At 37.6% G+C, this 23,238-nt stretch overlaps 1 protein-coding gene across 2 annotated transcripts in view; it reads right to left on the bottom strand.

The window, feature by feature from the left end:
• RUNDC3B (RUN domain containing 3B) overlaps nucleotides 1-23,238 on the bottom strand; it is a 152,954-nt gene that overhangs the window by 2,930 nt on the left and 126,786 nt on the right. For both annotated transcript variants that reach the window (XM_029234476.1, XM_029234477.1), the window contains one exon: nucleotides 15,166-15,284. In XM_029234476.1, the coding sequence (XP_029090309.1) occupies nucleotides 15,166-15,284 (119 nt within the window). The remainder of the gene's footprint in view (nucleotides 1-15,165; nucleotides 15,285-23,238) is intronic.

The raw sequence follows: 23,238 nt of genomic DNA, 5'->3' as shown, positions 1-23,238 counted from the left end.
TACTCTGCATCAGGAGTATTGTTACACAGTGCTGGACTTCAGTAGGCCCATGAAGGAGGAATGGCAGATCTGTTTCCGCAGCCGGGGAAAACAAGTTCTTTCCAGAGCTGAGTAAGTTTCAACCCACAGTGTGCAAGTACCAGCGATAAGTGGCTGGTCTGAGGCTGTGAAAGGCTAATAAGGTCTTTGAAAACTAGCGGTTTTCCAAAGAAGATGGAAAGCTTAGGTTTTACTCACGTGGTTATAGAACTGTAAACTGAACCAGATATCAGATGTTTCTGAATATTACACATTGTTTCAAACAGTCCCTCTGCACTGTTCTCATAGTTGTCGTATTAATACTTTAACCCACTTTGTCATACTGTATGATAACTGTGGGGCTCCCTCCTTTATTAAACTATAGACTCTGAGAAAGGACATGGGATTTGTTGTGTTCATTATTATATTCCCAGTGCTAGCACACAGTAGACACTCATTAAATAATTATGTAATTAATGATAATTCAGTAAGAACTGCACTGGGACACGAAAGAACTCCTGTGTTCTTTACAGCTATGTGCCCTGGGGAAAGGCATCTTCTCTGAGCCTATTCTTTCCTTTGTAAAATGAGAACAGGTACCAAAAGATGACAACGTTAACTTCATAGTTTTGCTGACTAAAAAATACAGGAAAATACAACGGGTTAGGAAAAGATATGGAAGAGTAATTGTCACATTCAGGTTTCAAATGTTTTATCATCTTATGTCAGGATCAAAAGATATAGATGTTTCAAGAACCCTTTTAATGTCTAAGTTTAGAGACCTATTTCAGGCCAAAATGAGCTCTAGAGTTCCTGCTAAATGCTCCAGGAACTCAACTGCTTTGGATAGTCTCTCCCAAATTTCTAATTCATTACTGACCTGGAATGCTTTAAAGAGACTTACTACTAATTACATATACATATGTATGTATATATAACTATTTTCTTTATTGTAAATATATATGTCACGTACAATTTACCATTTCCGTCATTTTAAGTGTACAATTCAATGGCATTAATTACATTCATGGTATTGTGCAACCATCACCAACAGCTATTTCCAAAAATTTTCATCAGCCCAAACAAAAAATCCCTACCCTCTTTAAACAGTAACTGCATTCTCCCCTTCCCCTCAGTCTCTGGAAACCTCTAATCTACTTTCTGTCTGTGAATTTGCCCATCCTAGATTTATTCTTATAAGTGGAATCATACAGCATTTGCCCTTTTGTGTCTGGCTTATTTCACTTAGCGTAATGTTTTTTAAGGTTCATCCGTGTTGTATGTATCAGAACTTCATCCCTCTTCTATGGCTGAGTAATATTCCATTGTATGTATATACTACATTTTGTTTCTCCATTCACCTGTATGGACATTTGGGTTGTTTCCACCTTTTGACTACTGGAAATAATGCTGACGGAAACACTGGCACACACGTATGTTTGAATCCTGTTTTCAGTTCTTTGAGAGTATATACTTAGGTTACACACATTTCTAAAATATAAAGGTTATAACACAGTAATTGCAAAAGACTAAATCTAAATGTCTAACATAGTTACACAGGGGAGTAAGATGCAGCTGTAGAAGAGAACGAGAAAGATCTCTCTGTACTGCCGTGTCATGATTTCCAGAATGTACTATCTAGTGGAAAAAGAAAAGTGCAAAATAGTGCATAGTATGTTACCTTTTATTTTAAAAAGGAATATGAAGTTATTTGAATTTGCATATGTTTTAAAGATCAACAGAAAGATAATTTAAAGATAAAAATGGTTACTTACAGAAGTAGAAGCGAACAGAGTTGAGGTGAAGTTTAAGCGTAGTACTTTGACTCTGGGATACATTCTCAAGATAAAATAATTAAAAACAAATCTTAAGCTATTTTAACTTACCCTATTTTAGTAATACAGATACTATTAGCTTGAAATTAAAACACATAATAGGAAAAAGCAAATAAGTAATTATGTTCCTATAAATTAGGAACCAATATTTTCATCATAAGATATAAAAATACAAAATCAAGTACATGGAAACCTTGACTCTTATGTGTGAATTACAAAATAAGATAAATTTAAGGTACATTTTTCTTTAAAAAAAATTCCTAACTGTCTAGTGAAGAGGGTTAGAAACAATGACCAATTCAGTCACAACAGGCACCCCTATGGCCCAGATTATGTTCTCTAACATCATTTTCTAGTGTAAGGAAACAGGACTTCTTGGAGAAATAGCTGATCCTGGGTATGGGCATGAAATATACCAAAGTAACTCAGAACATCTTGTTTTACACAGAGCAAGGAAGCTGTGACAGACTACCAGGATGTCAAAAGGCCATAGGGGCCATCTTTTTCATAAGGGTCTCTCAGTGTCCAAAAAGGACAGTGACCTCCTGATGAGACATACTGAAAAAGATCCATTATTCATGTTGTATTCTTGCCAAATATGTTTAACCTGAATATGATAGCAATGAACAATCAGAGAAATCTAAATTGTCAGGCATTTAACAAAACAACTGGCTTGGGTGCCTAAAATATATAAATGTTAAGTGAGAGAAAAAGAAAAGTTGGGGGGTGCTCTGCTAGATGAAAGGACACCAAAGAGATTGAAAACTAAATGCATTGTGGGATCCTTGATTGGACTGGACCTAAAAAAAAGCTAGGATATTACTGGAAAAGTGGAGAAATCATAACATTCAATACTTATCAGGTAATACTGTACTAAGGTTAAATTTCCTGAGGTCATAATGGTGTGGCTTTGTAAGAAAACATCCTTATCCCTAGGAGATACATGCTGATGTATTTAAAGTGTCACGGTATCTGCAATTTACTTTCAGATAGTTGAGCAAAACAGAAAACACAGATACATGAGTAAACGGAGGGAGCATGTGCCCACACGGGCAAGATAAAGCAGTGTGGTAACATGTTAACGATTGGCAAATCTAGGTAAAGCATATATAGGTGTTCATTCTCCTTTTCTTTCACTTTTTCTGTAGGTTTGAAATTACCCAAAACAAAAAGTTGGAGTGGGGAAAGAAGGCAAGGTGCATGAAGTCCTCAGCTATGCCTTAAGGAAACAAACCATACAGCAGAGCTGAGTGGCATAGCAACGAAAGCATGGGGGGATCTACAGATGCCAGCCTTCAAAGACCTACCGCTGACCTCTGAAAATACTGATGCTATGGAGCCTTCAGGGTAGTGTGGCACCCTCAAGGAACCCAAAAAGAAGCTTCATTCCAACACTTCATTTAAAAATAAAAAATTTTAAAAAGGTGCATAAGGATCCAAAATGGTTATATTCATTGTGACTGCAGCTATGCAACTACGCTTATAAAAGGAAATAAGCAAAACTGTATTAAGGTAGAGGATGACAGGTGATTATTCCAAAATGTTCTTCAATATTGTTGCAATGTCAACAGCAGCTAATGTATGTGTGTATATATGCATAGACCTAAATGCATGTAAAATTACTACAGTCGATTAAAAATAACAAGCATGTTAAAATGTGAGTTAATAGTGATATTTTAAAAGCAATTTACTGATATGGGGAGGAAAGAACTTGTCAGGGTCAATGAAACTTTCTAGCCCAGACGGCTGGTAGAGTGGTAGTTCCTAGCAGAAATAAGTTAGTCATCAGGAGCAGAAAATGGATTTTTGTTTTATACCAAGAAAGATCAGTTTTGTTTTAAATGTCTTGATATGGAGTCTGGACTATACAAGTCTTCAGATGGTAATAATACAAACATTATTAAATGAGAAGTCATTCATTCAGCCCAATTTACTGGGTATTCTCTATGTGTCCTCTATCCTGAAGTGATCAAACCCACTTCCTGCCCATAGGGAACTTAGTATATGATAGAAATAAACACAAACAGAAAATTATAATCAAATGCAGTAAGTATAAGAATAGTAAGTAAAGGGTATTATGGAAGCTCAAAGGACAAATGTCCAAACCAAATCAGAAGGTATGGGTTGGGGGGTAATTAGGGAAGTTTCAGGGAAAAAGTGACCATTAAACTGAACCCTAGTGGACGTTCATGCCCAAGGAGGCAAAAATCAGACGAGGCTCTGCCGAGGAACAGCATGAACAAAGGCAGAGAGGGAAGAGTCAGCACCCAAGGTACAGGGAGCTACAAGCAAGAAATGAGACTAGAAGAATAGACAAAGGCCACAGAAGACTTGAGAGCTGATATTAAGGAGCCTGGAAAGGATCCTGTTGTAATCATAACAATACATCTGTGTTGTGACTTGAAATCAAGTCTTCAAATTCAGAGACTACATTCTTTTTTCTTTTTTTTTTCTTTTTTTTTTTTTTGCGGTACGCGGGCCTCTCACTGTTGTGGCCTCTCTCGTTGCGGAGCACAGGCTCTGGACGCGCAGGCTCAGCGGCCATGGCTCACGGGCCCAGCCGCTCCGCGGCATGTGGGATCTTCCCGGACCGGGGCACGAACCCGTGTCCCCTGCATCGGCAGGCGGACTCTCAACCACTGCGCCACCAGGGAAGCCCCAGAGACTACATTCTTAATCGTACTCTTAGACGGAAGTGAGCCACTGAAGACTTTTACATAAGGGAATTACACGCTTAGTTTGTATTTTAAATACGTGAGGACTCTGTGAAACATGACTTTGAGGGAAATAAAATGGATATAGTGAAACCAGTAAGAAGGCTATGGCAGCTACCTGAACCATGTTAGCAGTAGAAGGAACACAAAGAATGGAACACGTGTAGAGATCTTCAGAAAGTTAAACTGGTAGGAGTTGGTGAAGGCAAAATGTAGGTGGGAGGAGCCATGAATGATTCAGTAGATTATGAGAAGTGATAAATGAATGGTGAGATCATCAACATTATAATAAGGAAGAGAAGTCTGGAGTAGGGAGGTAAGGGGTCAATGAAGAAATGAAGAGGAAGTAAATACATATCCTAATTTTAAGCAATGCCTAAAGAGATTACTCAGCCACTAACATATACCCATAAATATAGAGAAAATGTTACATTAAACTGTTGTGCAAGGACGACGTTACCTTTTTTGAGAGCAACAGTCAAGAAAATGGGTGGTCATCATTTTATGCAACAGAATTTCAAAATATTAGAACCAATGTGTGTTGTGGTTGTAGCTAGCCAAGGGGGAGCTGTGACAGTTGTTTCTGCATGAACGTACATGAACTTGGTCACAGGTATTCGTACTGATATCACTTTGAGTTACTTGTGTTTATATGTCGCTTAAAACGCCTTCAAAATCATTGTAGTATAATTTGCCCTTAAAATTAAGAGTTTGTTCATAGAAAAGCATGAAAACAAACAGACAGCAGGATATAAGTTTCATATCAGTAAAACAAATTACTCATTACAGGAATCAGAGCAATTCATAATTTCTTGTAAAACAGCATAAAAGTGCTTGTGAAAAAAAGAAATCTGTAATAAAGAGAAAAACCAGGGAAGTTGATGAAGCTTCGTGACATATGCAAAAGAACTGCTCATTCACGTGCCAGGCATGTAACTGAAGGCAGAAGAAACCCCTCAGAATAGATAAAAAATTTTGAAGCATAGGCAATTGATGTGACTGATTCATGAATCATGCAGGATTTCTGTTAAAATGTCAAACATCAGTTTATCATGGAATTCCTATGATCTTTGAAGAGACACTGTTTAACTTTCAGAAGCATCTGATCTAACTGAGGAAGAAAATGAAACTAAGGCAAACAGGAAAGTGTCTGCATTAAAAATGCGCAGGATACTTGTTGATAATTTGAAAGAAAATCCCTACAGCAGTGGAGTACTATTTTAGGAAACGGTTCACTGTTGGAACAGAGGATGATACTGTGAGGAAAGACATAGCTACTGACAATTTTGATTAAGAAATGGTTCAGAATAGATGGGCTCTGAACATGAAGTTCTTGACAACTCAATTCACTTTTATTTTCCCTTCTACAGATACAGAGGAGTGAAATTAATTTTTAAAACCTATGCTTAGGGCTTCCATGGTGGCGCAGTGGTTGAGAGTCTGCCTGCCGATGCAGGGCACATGGGTTCGTGCCCCGGTCTGGGAGGATCCCACATGCCGCGGAGCGGCTGGGTCCGTGAGCCATGACCTCTGAGCCTGCGCGTCCGGAGCCTGTGCTCCGCAATGGGAGAGGCCACAACAGTGAGAGGCCTGCGTACCGCAAATAAAACCAAACAAACAAACCTATGCTTAAAGTCTAAAAGAAGCAATGAACAATCAGAAAATAAAATCAAGAAACATTTCCATTTACAATAGCACCTAAAAGAATAAAATAAAATACTTAGGAATAAATTTAACCAGAAGTATGCAAGAGTTGTACACTGATAACTACAAAATAGTGTTGAAAAAAACTCGAGGTCAAAATAAATGGAAAAACATCCCTTATTTCTATGGATTGGAAGACAATATTGTTAAGATGGCAATGTTTCCCAAATTGATCTACAAATTTAATGTAATCCCCGTCAAAATTCTAACTGCTTTTTTTTCAGAAATGACAAGTTGATTCTCAAATCATATGGAAAGGCAAAGGACCCCAAATACCTGAAACAACCTTGGAAAAGAACAAAGTTGTAGGACTCACATGTCCTAATTTCAAAACTTACTACAAAGCTACAGTAATTAAAACAGCGTGGTATGGAGCAAGATTAATGTGGCACTGTCACAGACACATAGACCAAGAGAATAGAAATGAGAATCCAGAAATAAACCCATACATGTAGGGGTAATGGATTTCAACAAGAGTTCTAGGACCATTCAGTGAGGGAAAGAATAGTCTTTTCAACAAATGGTCCAGGGACAACTCAATATCCACATGCAAAAGAATGAAATTGGAACCTCAGTTCACACCATATACAAAAAATTAACTCAAAATGGATCACAGGCCTAAAGGCAAGGTCTAAAACCATAAAACTCTTAAAAGGAAACAGGTATAAACCTGTATGACCTTGGATTGGGCAACAGTTTCTTAGATGTGACACCAAAAGCACAAGCAACCAAAAGAAAAACTAGATAAATAGGGCTTCGTCAAAACTTACAACTCTGTGAGTCAAAGAACACTAGCAAGAAAGTGAAAACACATGCCTCAGAATGGGAGAAAATATTTGCAATTCATGTATCTGATAAACGTCTACCATCCAGAATATACACAAAGAACTATCACAACTCAACAATAAAAAGACAAACAACGCAATCTTCAAATGGTCAAAGGATCTGAGTAGACATTTCTCTGAAAGTGATATACAAATGGCCAATAAGCCCATGAAAAGATGTTCAACATTATTATTCATTAGGGCAATGCAAATCAAAACCATGGAATTCCACTTCACACCTACTAGGATGGCTATATTAAAAGACAGACAATAATAAGCGTTGCTGTGGGTATAGAGAAACAAACCCTAATTGCTGGTGGGGTTATAAAATGGTACATACCATCACTTCAAAAAATAGTTTGGCAGTTCCTCAAAAGGTTAAACATATGATCCAGCCAATTTGGTTCCTAGTTATATACCCAAGAGAAATAAAACTACAGTTCACACAAAAACTTGCACATGAATGTTCATAGCAGCAGTATTCATAAAAGCCCCAAAGTGGAAACAATCCAAATGTCCAGCTGATGAATGGACAAACTGTGGTATATCCATGCAATGGAATGTTATCTGGCCATAAAAGGGAATGAAGCACTGATAAATGCTGCAACATGGAAGAACTGTGAAAATACTATGCTAAGCCAAAGAAGCCAGACCAAAAAAAGCACTACACATTGTATGATTTCATTTTATGAAATGTCCAGAATAGACAAATCCAAAGAGACAGAAAGTAGATCAGTAGTTACCCAAAGGGAGAGGGAGGGAGGAATTGGGACTGAACGCTAATAGGTACAACAGGGTTTCTTTCCTGGCAATGTTCTGGAATTAGACAGTGGTGAGGGATACACAACACTGTGAATATGTTAAACACCACTGAACTGTACACTTTAAACTGGTGAATTTTATTTTATAAAGTGGTGAATTTTATGTTATGAGAATTATAATAAAACAGTTCTTTAAAAGTCTAAAAGATTTTTTAAGATAAACGAAAGTGCTACAGGATAAGGAGACAATGTGTTATAGTTTAATTGTTGGCATATTCCTTCCTCCCCACCACCCCCTTCTTCTTTTTTTTTTTTTTTGGTGGTACATAAAATGAGTGTATCTTAAAACCTAAGGCATCTGATTAGATTTGATGAAATATGGTATCTGCTAGTAGTTTCTAGCGTAATGCTTGTCACATAAGAAGGGCTTAATACATGCTTCTTGAGAAAAATGACAACTTCTCACCCTTCCTATCAACGATTATGGTGCATTTTAACTTCTGAAATTTTTTGAAATTCTTTTAATAATCAGTAGGAATATAGAATTGCTTTTTGTTTTATACCTTTTTTACTATACCATTCATTAAAATATAGCCTTGAGGAATGTAAGGTACTATATAAAGGCATAAAAGGTTTTTCTACTTGAACCAAGTTTTAGAGTACAAGGATAAACTTCTTTTTTTCAAGTAGTAAGTATCAAATCTCTATTTCTTAAGACTCTTCAAACGAAGACGTTAATAACACTTTTAACTAAAAATGCGTAAAATATGTAAAAGTAACAATCATTTACAGTTCTAGCATTAAATTAACCACTTCGAATACATTTGATGTATTTGACTTCGTGTTTGTTTTCAGAAGGGAAAACACATCTATTATGTTTGTAAAAATGACATGTTCATTATAAAAATTTAATCAGTGCAGCAAAGCACAAAAGAAATTTTAAGGAACTTACCATCCAGCTTACATTCAAACAGAAAAGTAGGTATACATAATATTATAAAATTGGGATGATGTCATGAATGTCTTTTAATTTAAAAGTTTCATTTTATTTTTACTGGAATGTAATATAAGAAAAGGCCAGGAAAAGAAATGCTGAACTTCCAATAAAATTTTTTTCCTCAAGAGTTAATATTTTTTGAAAGAGTAACTTATGTTGCGAGAGCATGAAAAAATGTATAGTTTTACCCATCAAGTTTGAGTGTATCAATTTTAGAATTACCTATTGAACTCTGAAAACTCAACAGTTAAAAAAAGAGTAATTCAATTAGAGAACAGGTTAATGACACGAAGAGATATTTCACCAGACGATACAGATGGCAAATAAGCACGTGAAAAGATGAAGAACATAATCTGACATCAGGGAAATGCAAATTAAAACCATGGTGAGATATTACTGCATACCTATCACAATGGTTAAAATAAAAAATTGTGGGCTTCCCTGGTGACGCAGTGGTTGAGAGTCCGCCTGCCGATGCAGGGGACGCGGGTTCGTGCCCCGGTCTGGGAAGGTCCCACATGCCGCAGAGCGGCTGGGCCTGTAAGCCATGGCCGCTGAGCCTGCGCGTCCGGAGCCTGTGCTCCGCAATGGGAGAGGCCACAGCAGTGAGAGGCCCGCGTACCGCAAAATAAATAAATAAATAAATAGTGACAACACCTAAAGATGGCAAGGATGTGGAGAAATTGGATCACTCATATATTGCTGGTGGGAATGCAAAATGGTAAAGTCACTCTGAAAAATATTTGGCAACCTATACATGCAACTACCACACAGCCTAGCAACGGTACTCCTAAGGTATTTATCCCAGAGAAATGAAGACTTAAGTTCACACAAAAACCTATAAACAAATGTTCATAGCAGCTTAGTCCCTTTGGGCTGCTATAACAGAAATATCATAAATTGGGTGGCTTATAAACAATAGAAATTTATTTATCACGGTTCTGGAGACTGGGAAATCCAAGGTCAAGGTGCCTGAAGATTCACTGTCTGGTGATGGTCCATTTCCTGGTTCACAGACAGCAGTCTTCTCACTGTGTCCTAACATGACTGAAGGGGTAAAGGAGCTCTCTGGGGCCTCTTTTTAAGGGCACTAATCCCATTCATAATGCCTCCACCCTCATACCTAATCACCACCCAAAGCCCACATTCTAATACTATCACAGTAGAGATTTGATTTCAACATATGAATCTAGGGGGACACAAACATTCAGCCAATAGTTGCAGCTTTACAGCCCTCAAATGTAAACCAACCCAAATGTTCTTCAGTGACTGGTTCAGAAACAAAACAAAAATGATATGGTACATCCATACCATGGAATATTCTTAGCAATAAAAAAGGAATGAATATATACATAACAACTTGGAAAGATCTCAGGGGAATTATGCTGAGTAAAAAAATCCAATCCAAACAGTCCATATACTATCTGACTTATTCAGCACTCTTCGTGATTTCATTATATAATATTCTTCATAATTTCATGACAGAATTACAGTAATAGGAAACAGATTAGTGCTTGCCATGGGTTAGGGAAGGGGCAGAGATAGGGCAAGGCTGGGAAGGAGGTGGGTATGGTTATAAAAAGGCAGCCCAAGGGATCCTTGTAGTGATGGAACTGTCCATGTCTTGACTATGGTGGGGTATACATGGACCTACACATGTGGTAAAACTACACAGAACTAAAAACATACACAGTACTGAGTACATGTAAATCTGTGTGAAATCAGTGGATTGTACTGTCAGTTCCATGGATGTGATACTGTTCTACAGTTTTGTAAGATGTTGCCCCTGAGGCAAACTGGGTGAAGGGTACATGGATCTCCCTGTATTATTTATTAAAACTGCCTGTGAATCTATAATTATCTCAAAATAAAAAGTTAAATTTTAAAAAGGAGGTAGCTAGAAAAATTCCTTAAAGTGATAATCGGGGAAAAGTACAGGATGTGAACGAATACTAAGTGGGCACAATAACCTTGTGCATACACAGTTGTACTACTTAAGTATATATCTTCAAGGTAAATTTCTAGAGGACTTCCCTGGTGGTGCAGTGGTTAAGAATCCGCCTGCCAATGCAGGGGACAGAGGTTCGATCCCTGGTCGGGGAAGATCTCACATGCCTCAGAGCAACTAAGCCCATGCGCCCTAACTACTGAGCCCGCGCACCACAACTACTGAAGCCCGTGTGCCCAGAGCCCATGCTCCACAGCAAGAGAAGCCACTGTAATGAGAAGCCCAAGCACCGCAACGAAGAGTAGCCCCCGCTCAATGCAACTAGAGAAAGCCCACAACAGCAACGAAGACCCAACGCAGCCAAAAAAAAAGTGGTGAGAGTGGGCATCCTTGCCTTGTTCCTGATCTTAGAGGAAATGCTTTCAGCTTTTCACCCTGAGTATGATGTTAGCTGCAGGTTTGTCATATATTGCCTTTATTATGTTGAGGTATGTTACCACTGTGCCTGCTTTCTGGAGAGTTTTTGTTAGAAACGGATATCGAATTTTATAAAAAAAATTCTTCTGTATCTATTATCATATGGTTTTTATTCTTCATTTTGTTAACGTGGTGTATCATACTGATTGATTTGTGGATACTGAAAAATCCTTGCATCCCTGGGATAAATCCAACTTGATCATGGTGTATGATCCTTTTAATGGATTGTTGGATTTGGTTTGCTAGTATTTTGTTGAGGATTTTTGCAACTATGTTCATCAGGGATATGGACCTGTAATTTTCTTTTTTTTGTGATATCTTTGTCTGGTTTTGGTAGCAGGATGATGCTGGCCTCAAAGAGTAAGTTCAAAAGTGTTCCTTCCTCTGCAGTTTTCTGGAATGGTTTCAGAAGGGTAGGTGTTAACTCTTCTCTAAATGTTTGGTACAACTCACCTGTGAATCCATCTGGTCCTGGACTTTTGTTTGTTGGGAGTTTTTAAATTGCTGATTCAATTTCATTACTGGTAATTCATCTATTTTCTATTTCTTCCTGGTTCAGTCTTGGAAGACTGTACATTTAGGAATTTGCCCATTTTACTGGCACACAGTTGTTCACAGTAATCTATCATGAGCCTCTGTGTTTCTGTGATGTCAGTTGTAACTTCTTTTTCAGTTCTGATTTTTACTGATTTGGGCCTCTTCCTTTTTTTCTTGATGAGTCTGGCTGAAGGTTTATCAGTTTTGTTTACCTTTTTGAAGAACCAGCTTGAATTCTTAAAGCCAGTACTTTATTTATATATATATATATATATATGTATGTATATATACTTTATTTTTTAGGGTAGTTAGGTTCACAAAGAAACTGAGCATGAAGGTACAGAGAGTATTCATATACCTCTTACTCCCACACATGCATAGTCTCCCCTGTTATTAACACCCCCACTAAAGTGTACATTTGTTACAATGGATGAACCTACATGAACACAAAATTATCACCCAGAGTCCCTATTAGGGTTCACTCTTAATGTTGTATATTCTGTGAGCTGTACAAATGTATAATGACACGTATCCCCCATTTTAGTATCATACAGATCTATTTCATGGCCCTAAAAATTCTGTATGTTCCACCCATTCATCCCTCCCTCTTCCTCCATACATTTGTTTATTCTAAACAAATTTTATTATTTTTGGCCATGACAGGCGGCATGCAGGATCTTAGCTCCCCGACCAAGGATTGAACCTGTGCCCCCTGCAGTGGAAGCGTGGAGTCTAAACCAATGGACTGCCAGGGAAGTCCCACATTTGTTTTTATAGTATAAAAATATTCATTATTAATCTTGTCTTATTTATATTAAAATGCATATAATTAGAAATTAGATTAAAATCCTAAATAAATGTATTTTTATATGAAAAGTCATCACAAAGAAATCCACTCATAGTATGGATTAGTTTTTTTAAATATACATATTCTAAATAATGACAATCAGTTTACTCTTTCCCATTTACATTAGTGCCACTAAGACACTCTAATATGCTATTTTTATTATCCACATCATCAAAAAAAAGATTTATCTGTAGTCAATATACACTATTTACTAAGCTCGTAAAACAGATTAAGGTCCTTTGAGAACATTTCAACAACCATCTTAAAGGAAGCAGAATTCATCTTATCACAATTTTCCCATTGCCTGAGACTTCTGGTTAATTGTATTTTTACTTTATACTACCTGTAACTTGTTCCTCATATTCTATGACAGTTATTCATTATATACTTATTCCATCAACAAATATTTAACGGTTGTCTGTTATGTGTCAGACTCTAATAATATGCTGGCGAAAATATGGATAAGATACCCTACCCTCATGAAGCTTCTATTTTAGTGGGGAGTTATAGACAAGACTCATAATATAATGTATGGCAATATGGTAAGATGCCCGGGATGGGGTGGGCATTGACATGGATGGTTAATTAAGGTGTGGCGGCCAATGAAAACTACTTTAGGGCTTCCCTGGTGGTGCAGTGGTTGAGAGTCCACCTGCCGATGCAGGGGACACGGGTTCGTGCCCCGGTCTGGGAAGATCCCACATGCCACGGAGCGGCTGGGCCCGTGAGCCATGGCCGCTGTGCCTGCGCGTCCGGAGCCTGTGCTCCGCAACGGGAGAGGCCACAACAGTGAGAGGCCTGTGTACCACAAAAACAAAAACAAAAAAACCAAAAAAAAACCCAACTACTTTAAAGAACTGATATTTGTACAGAGACCTGATAAAGAAGTTACCATGCAAAGACCTTAAGAAAGTAGTTTCAGGGCAGTGGGAAAAGCAAGTGTAAAGATAGCTGAGGCAGAAACCAGCTTGGAAGAACAGCTTAGAGGTCAGTTTGCTGTCGTGTAGAGAACAAACAAAAGAATGGTATGATATGAGGCAGAAGCTGGTAAGGACAAGATTATGAAGGAAGCCATCCAAGATAAGCAGTTTGGATTTTATTCTGATTGTCACTGAGCACGACTGGAGAATTTTAAGGGGGTCGTATAGTAGATTCTGATTTATGTTTTCAAAGATCACTGTTCACTACATGGAGAATGACTTGTGAGGAGGCAGGAAGGAGAGACGAAAGCAGTCCATCCAAGAGGCTTGACCCAGGTGGCCCAGACTAGAGTTGTAGTAATGGAGATGATAAATCAATGTATACAGCACGTGTTGTATGGGAAGCTGACAGGACTTGCTAATGAACTGACTTGCAGTTATAAGGGGAAAGAGCAGTGTCTAAGATAATGTCTACGGTGGTCATTTATTGCAATGGAGAAGACAGAGAAGAAAGGAGGCATAGAGGAATACAGGTTCCTCTGAGGTAAGGAACTGTCTGTCTTTCCCTAGCCCTCACACACACCAGCAGGTGTGGAACTGGGAAGAAAGAGAGGTAAAATATGTGAGCATAAGATCATATCAGCACCAGGTGTCCAATCCAAAGTGCTAGAGTAACAGATCTAGCCTATACTGGGGGAGAGGGGGGGACGGGAAGAAAAGATTTTGAACCAGCTATTTTATTGAAGTTTAAAAATTAATAGACTGGGGCTTCCCTGGTGGCGCAGTGGTTGACAGTCCGCCTGCTGATGCAGGGGATACGGGTTCGTGCCCCGGTCCGGGAAGATCCCACATGCCGCGGAGTGGCTGGGCCCGTGAGCCATGGCTGCCAAGCCTGCATGTCCGGAGCCTGTGCTCCGCAACGGGAGAGGCCACAGCAGTGAGAGGCCCGCGTACCAAAAAAAAAAAAAAAAAAAAGAATAGACTGTGTCTTAGAAACTGAAATGTGATCATATAATTGAAAGTGGCCTGAAAACTTATGAAATTGGATCAATATGTTGTTCACGAAGATGCAACCCACTGGAAAGAGGGGTGGTTAGAACACAGCTGAAAGCAGTAACAGGAAAAAAAACCTCTTTTATGTTTATTCCCCAAGTTTTTCAGAATACTCAGAAAATGAAGTACCAAAAGTGACTCAAGAATGAGGAAATCATCAGTTGGATCAAAAGCTGCTGAGAAGTTTAAAAGAATGAAGACAGAGGACCGATGTCAGCACTACTGCAGTGGTTAATCGCCTTGATAAACGTCATTTTAATAAGTGGTAGAGACACAAAAGCCAAACTGGAGTGGGTAAAAAAGAATACAGGAAATGAGGAAATAAAGGTAACAATTACAGAATATCTATTGAGAAGGTTAGCTACAAACACATGAGAAAAAAACAAGAGCAGACTATTTTTAATCATAATGGCAGCTTAATTCCTAGCATGCTTCACAGAAATGTCACTATTATTCTTCAGCAATCCTCTGCAACCAAAATACGCATAGTTCAGGAAAAAGCAATTTTCAGATAGATTTTTGTTTCTTACCTTCACTGATTAAATTTAATGTGTCTTGTTTTCCATCTCCTTGTGACTGACCTGGATCCAGTGAAGTCTGAGAAAGGCTAACTTCAGCTGATAACTGGTCAAGACTTTGACAACTTTTTCTGTAAAACAAGGGTGAAATACTACTTTACCTTCTTCTCACAATAAAGAATTTCTAGAGATATTCTTTAATGGTTTTCTCCAACTTATTGAGTTTCTGGTTAATTTCTCCCCAATTTCCCCCCTAAACTGTCTTTATCATGGCGGCAATAGAATCTCCGTTATCCTTTTCCCTCCACCCTCTCTGGAGGGCTACTTAATCCACTAAAAAAGGAAAAGACAAACAACTTGTCAAACAAATTTAATTCCTTACACCAATTTTTGATGATCAAGTTAGCTAAGAAATAGGGACCTCTGGTCATTATTGTCAAAGGTGCAGAAAATCTTACATCTCTAATACAGAAACAAAACTGACATAACTTAGTGATGATTGTGTATCTCCTAAGCACAGTGCCTTGATACCGTTACAGATGGTTATTACATAAAAATAATAACAAATTACTGTTATCAATTCCTGTAACTCAGAAGTTTAAAAAATGTTGGGTAGTAAAATACCTGCTTGTGTTAATACACCATCAAGATAATTAACCTCCTTCCATCATCTATTTATAACTGTGAGCTCATTTTCTAGTAAACAAATTCACTAGAAATAAATTATAATAGATGAAAAAATTCAGCTATAAATGGAAAGTTAATAAATATTTATGTTTAAATGTTAATGAATGTTTATGTGCAAATGTTTAAACCTTCCTCATATTTGTTTTGTCAACATAAAACCAACTCAAGAGATATATGCAGCTTTGGTGTTACTGACATTTCAAGTACGTGAACAAAATTCATTTTTATTTTTAAATATAAATGATCCAGGAAAGGGAATATGTTTTTCAGGTTCAATATTTATTTCCCAAGGTAACCAAACCCTATCTAATTTCCTAGAAATATTATATAGTCTATGATAATGTTATAGGAAACATATATCTATTACATAGCTATGGTCTGTTCATACACATAAGAGTAGACTTACAAATTTATCAGGTGTATGTGTATTAAGGGGGATATATACAGCAGGCATCTGTTTTCTCCTCTAAGAAATGAGGTGAAGGATGAGGTGATGGAATAGCCTTCCCAGCCTACAATGCGAGCAGCATTCTCACTTTATAACATGATTTTTTAAATGCTGAGAGTATAAGAGTTCTTAATTATAATTTTAAGTAGCAGGAAAGTCTACTGTAGGAAACTTCTGATAATTATAATAGATGACACATATATAAGCTATACAACATGTAACAAAAAAATGATACCCGATATTTATATAGCACTTACCAAATGCTAGGCACTGTTCTACATATATTATATACATTAACTTATTTAATCCTCACGACTACCAGAAGAGGTTGGAATTATTATTATCCCCACTTTACAGCAGAAGAAACTGGGGCACAAGAGATGAGATTTGAACTTGGTAGCCTAGTTCTAATTCTATCCCCTTAACTACTATGCTATCTCCTCTCTAGTGTAAGAAGAAAAGATGTCTTCCTATTTTATTAGAAACCCTTCTTAAAGAATAGCCTTGTTTGCTGAGATAGATCATGTAAATTATACTGTATTTGATCAAATCACTGAAAATTTCACTTGACTTCTAGTAAAATCTTACTTCTTTAGCTATAGCAGAAATCAGGAACAGAGGAATTTAATAAAGGAAGTTATAAATAAGTTTCTTTTCCAAATTATTTTTCTGTGCCTAATAGGTAGAGGACTTGCTTTTAAAAATGAAGGGCTTCTTTTATTCTGAGCCGTGTGGATGAAAGGCTCTTGGTGCTCCAGCCAGGAGTCAGGGCTCTGCCTCTGAGGTAGGAGAGCCAACTTCAGGACACTGGTCAACAAGAGACCTCCCAGCTCCACATAATATTAAACGGCAGAAATCTCCCAGAGACCTCCATCTTAACACCAGCACCCAGCTTCACTCAACGACCAGCAAGCCACAGTGCTGGATAACCTATGCCAAACAACTAGCAAAACAGGAACACAACCCCCCCCATTAGCAGAGAGGCTGCCTAAAATCATAATAAGGCCACAGACACCCCAAAACACACCACCAGATGTGAACCTGCCCACTAGAGAGACAAGATCCAGCCTCATCCACCACAACACAGGCACTAGTCCCCTCCACCAGGAAGCCTACACAACCCACTGAAACAACCTTAGCCACTGGAGACAGACATCAAGAACAACGGGAACTATGAACGTGCAGCCTGCAAAAAGGAGACCCCAAACACAGTAAGATAAGCAAAATGAGAAGACAGAAAAACACACAGCAGATGAAGGAGCAAGATAAAAATGCACCAGACCTTACAAATGAAGAGGAAATAGGCAGTCTACCTGAAAAAGAATTCAGAATAATGATAGTAAGGATGATCCGAAGTCCTGGAAATAGAATGGACAAAATGCAAGAATCAGTTAACAAGGACCTAGAAGAAATAAAGATGAAACAGGCAACGATGAACAACGCAATAAATGAAATTAAAAGTACTCTAGATGGGATTAATAGCAGAATAACTGAGGCAGAAGGACGGATAAGTGACCTGGAAGATAAAATAGTGGAAATAACTACTGCAGAGCAGAATAAAGAAAAAAGAATGAAAAGAACTGAGGACAGTCTCAGAGACCTCTGGGACAACATTAAACGCACCAACATTCGAATTATAGGGGTTCCAGAAGAAGAAGAGAAAAAGAAAGGGACTGAGAAAATATTTGAAGAGATTATAGTTGAAAACTTCCCTAATATGGGAAAGGAAATAGTTAATCAAGTCCAGGAAGCACAGAGAGTCCCATACAGGATAAATACAAGGAGAAATACGCCAAGACACATATTAATCAAACTGTCAAAAATTAAATACAAAGAAAGCATATTAAAAGCAGCAAGGGAAAAACAACAAATAACACACAAGGGAATCCCCATAAGGTTAACAGCTGATCTCTCAGCAGAAACCCTACAAGCCAGAAGGGAGTGGCAGGACATACTGAAAGTGATGAAGGAGAAAAACCTGCAACCAAGACTACTCTACCCAGCAAGGATCTCATTCAGATTTGATGGAGAAATTAAAACCTTTACAGACAAGCAAAAGCTGAGAGACTTCAGCACCACCAAACCAGCTTTACAACAAATGCTAAAGGAACTTCTCTAGACAAGAAACACAAGAGAAGGAAAAGACCTATAATAACGAACCCAAAACAATTTAGAAAATGGGAATAGGAACATACATATCGATAATTACCTTAAATGTAAATGGACTAAATGCTCCCACCAAAAGACACAGATTGGCTGAATGGATACAAAAACAAGACCCTTATATATGCTGTCTACAAGAGACCCACTTCAGACCTAGAGACACATACAGACTGAAAGTAAGGGGATGGAAAAAGATATTCCATGCAAATGGAAACCAAAAGAAAGCTGGAGTAGCAATTCTCATATCAGACAAAATAGACTTTAAAGTAAGGACTATTAAAAGAGACAAAGAAGGACACTACATAATGATCAAGGGATTGATCCAAGAAGAAGATATAACAATTGTAAATATTTATGCACCCAACATAGGAGCACCTCAATACATAAGGCAAATACTAACAGCCATAAAAGGGGAGATCGACAGTAACACATTCATAGTAGGGGACTTTAACACCCCACTTTCACCCATGGACAGATCATCCAAAATGAAAATAAATAAGGAAACACAAGCTTTAAATGATACATTAAACAAGATGGACTTAATTGATATTTATAGGACATTCCATCCAAAAACAACAGAATACACATTTTTCTCTAGTGCTCATGGAACATTCTCCAGGATAGATCATATCTTGGGTCACAAATCAAGCCTTGGTAAATTTAAGAAAACTGAAATTGTATCAAGCATCTTTTCTGACCACAATGCCATGAGACTAGATATCAATTACAGGAAAAGATCTGTAAAAAATACAAACACATGGAGGCTAAACAATACACTACTTAATAATGAAGTGATCACTGAAGAAATCAAAGAGGAAATAAAAAAATACCTAGAAACAAATGACAATGGAGACACAACAACCCAAAACCTATGGGATGCAGCAAAAGCAGTTCTAAGGGGGAAGTTTATAGCAATACAAGCCCACCTTAAGAAGCAGGAAACATCTCGAATAAACAACCTAACCTTGCACCTCAAGCAATTAGAGAAAGAAGAACAAAAAACCCCCAAAGCTAGCAGAAGGAAAGAAATCATAAAAATCAGATCAGAAATAAATGAAAAAGAAATGAAGGAAACGATAGCAAAGATCAATAAAACTAAAAGCTGGTTCTTTGAGAAGATAAACAAAATAGATAAACCACTAGCCAGACTCATCAAGAAAAAAAGGGAGAAGACTCAAATCAATAGAATTAGAAATGAAAAAGGAGAAGTAACAACTGACACTGCAGAAATAAAAAAAATCATGAGAGATTACTACAAGCAACTCTATGCCAATAAAATGGACAATCTGGAAGAAATAGACAAATTCTTAGAAAGGCACAACCTGCCAAGACTGAATCAGGAAGAAATAGAAAATATGAACAGACCAATCACAAGCACTGAAATTGAAACTGTGATTAAAAATCTTCCAACAAACAAAAGCCCAGGACCAGATGGCTTCACAGGTGAATTCTATCAAACGTTTAGAGAAGAGCTAACACCTATCCTTCTCAAACTCTTCCAAAATATAGCAGAGGGAGGAACACTCCCAAATTCCTTCTACGAGGCCACCATCACCTTGATACCAAAACCAGACAAGGATGTCACAAAGAAAGAAAACTACAGGCGAATATCACTGATGAACATAGATGCAAAAATCCTCAACAAAATACTAGCAAACAGAATCCAACAGCACATTAAAAGGATCATACACCATGATCAAGTGGGGTTTATTCCAGGAATGCAAGGATTCTTCAGTATACGCAAATCTATCAATGTGATAAACCATATTAACAAGTTGAAGGAGAAAAACCATATGATCATCTCAATAGATGCAGAGAAAGCTTTCGACAAAATTCAACACCCATTTATGATAAAACCCTGCAGAAAGCAGGCATAGAGGGAACTTTCCTCAACATAATAAAGGCCATATATGACAAGCCCACAGCAAACATCATCCTCAATGGTGAAAAACTGAAAGCATTTCCACTAAGATCAGGAACAAGACAAGGTTGCCCACTCTCACCACTCTTATTCAACATAGTTTTGGAAGTTTTAGCCACAGCAATCAGAGAAGAAAAGGAAATAAAAGGAATCCAAATCGGAAAATAAGAAGTAAAGCTGTCACTGTTTGCAGATGACATGATACTATACATAGAGAATCCTAAAGATGCTACCAGAAAACTACTAGAGCTAATCAATGAATTTGGTAAAGTAGCAGGATACAAAATTAATGCACAGAAATCTCTGGCATTCCTATATACTAATGATGAAAAATCTGAAAGTGAAATCAAGAAAACACTCCCATTTACCATCGCAACAAAAAGAATAAAATATCTAGGAATAAACCTACCTAAGGAGACAAAAGACCTGTATGCAGAAAATTATAAGACACTGATGAAAGACATTAAAGATGATACAAATAGATGGAGAGATATACCATGTTCTTGGATGGGAAGAATCAACATTGTGAAAATGACTCTACTACCCAAAGCAATCTACAGATTCAATGCAATCCCTATCAAACTACCACTGGCATTTTTCACAGAACTAGAACAAAAAATTTCACAATTTGTATGGAAACACAAAAGACCCCGAATAGCCAAAGCAATCTTCAGAACGAAAAAAGGAGCTGGAGGAATCAGGCTCCCTGACTTCAGACTATATTACAAAGCTACAGTAATCAAGACAGTATGGTACTGGCACAAAAACAGAAATATAGATCAATGGAACAGGATAGAAAGCCCAGAGATAAACCCACGCACATATGGACACCTTATCTTTGATAAAGGTGGCAGGAAAGTACAGTGGAGAAAGGACAGCCTCTTCAATAAATGGTGCTGGGAAAACTGGACAGGTACATGTAAAAGTATGAGATTAGATCACTCCCTAGCACCATACACAAAAATAAGCTCAAAATGGATTAAAGACCTAAATGTAAGGCCAGAAACTATCAAACTCTTAGAGGAAAACATAGGCAGAACACTCTATGACATAAATCACAGCAAGATCCTTTCTGACCCACCTCCTAGAGTAATGGAAATAAAAACAAAAATAAACAAATGGGACCTAATGAAACTTCAAAGCTTTTGCACAGCAAAGGAAACCATAAACAAGACCAAAAGACAACCCTCAGAATGGGAGAAAATATTTGCAAATGAAGCAACTGACAAAGGATTAATCTCCAAAATTTACAAGCTGCTCATGCAGCTCAATAACAAAAAAACAAACAACCCAATCCAAAAATGGGCAGAAGACCTAAATAGACATTTCTCCAAAGAAGATATACAGAATGCCAACAAACACATGAAAGAATTCTCAACATCACTGATCATTAGAGAAATGCAAATCAAAACTACAATGAGATATCATCTCATACCAGTCGGAATGGCCATCATCAAAAAATCTAGAAACAATAAATGCTGGAGAGGGTGTGGAGAAAAGGGAACACTCTTGCACTGCTGGTGGGAATGTGAATTGGTTCAGCCACTATGGAGAACAGTATGGAGGTTCCTTAAAAAACTACAAATAGAATTACCATATGACCCAGCAATCCCACTACTGGGCATATACCCTGAGAAAACCAAAATTCAAAAAGAGTCATGTACCAAAATGTTCATTGCAGCTCTATTTACAATAGCCCGGAGATGGAAACAACCTAAGTGCCCATCATCGGATGAATGGATAAAGAAGATGTGGCACATATATACAATGGAATATTACTCAGCCTTGAAAAGAAACGAAATTGAGCTATTTGTAATGAGATGGATAGACCTAGAGTCTGTCATACAGAGTGAAGTAAGTCAGAAAGAAAAAGACAAATACCGTATGCTAACACATATATATGGAACTTAAGAAAAAAAAATGTCATGAAGAACCTAGGGGTAAGACAGGAATAAAGACGCAGACCTACTGGAGAACGGACTTGAGGATATGGGGAGGGGGAAGGGTGAGCTTTGACAGGGCGAGAGAGAGTCATGGTCATATACACACTAACAAACGTAGTAAGGTAGATAGCTAGTGGGAAGCAGCCGCATGGCACAGGGATATTAGCCCGGTGCTTTGTGACCGCCTGGAGGGGTGGGATAGGGAGAGTGGGAGGGAGGGAGACGCAAGAGGGAAGACATATGGGAACATATGTATATGTATAACACTTTGTTATAAAGCAGAAACTAACACACCATTGTAAAACAATTATACCCCAATAAAGATGTTTAAAAAAAATAAAATAAAATAAAATAAAATAAATAAAAATAAAAATGAAGGGCTTAAGATGAGTTTCTGACACTGATATTTCACTACAGGAAACTTGTTAATATTATTAAATTTAAAAAATTATGCATAGAAGTATTTACAAACAACAAAATACCCAGAAGCAAAAAAGACTCTGGCGAGTAAGGACTGAGAACTTGACAGCACACATTTACAGACTCTCAAGGGAGGAAAGCATGTGAAAGCATCCTATGATAATGCCAACACAAAATGAGCTTTCTGTGTGCCCTACTGAAGTACCTTTTAGAATACCACACTTCTAAGCCCAAAGTGATTTAGGGACCTTTCTACCCTTCAGTGAATAAACTCTGAGTTTATTGGCTTTATTTACTTAACCAAATGTCAATGAATATAAAAATAAAATTTAGTAGACAATGATGTTCTGAAGCAAAAATAAAAATTCCAAGCCAAAACTAAGCACATTATTCATAGGATATTAAGAATAGTACCATACAATATCTTCCTTGCATGAAACTATTTCCCACCACCTGGTAGGAACCTAGTTCAGCTGCTTTCAGTAATGACAAAGAATGGCTTT

This window comes from Monodon monoceros, unplaced genomic scaffold (genome assembly GCF_005190385.1).
Source record: "Monodon monoceros isolate NGI ecotype Baffin Bay Population unplaced genomic scaffold, NGI_Narwhal_1 Super_Scaffold_2, whole genome shotgun sequence".
Classification (NCBI taxonomy): Eukaryota; Metazoa; Chordata; class Mammalia; order Artiodactyla; family Monodontidae; genus Monodon; species Monodon monoceros.
Note: the sequence above shows the minus strand (reverse complement) of the source record. Positions and strands in the feature narration are given on the sequence as shown.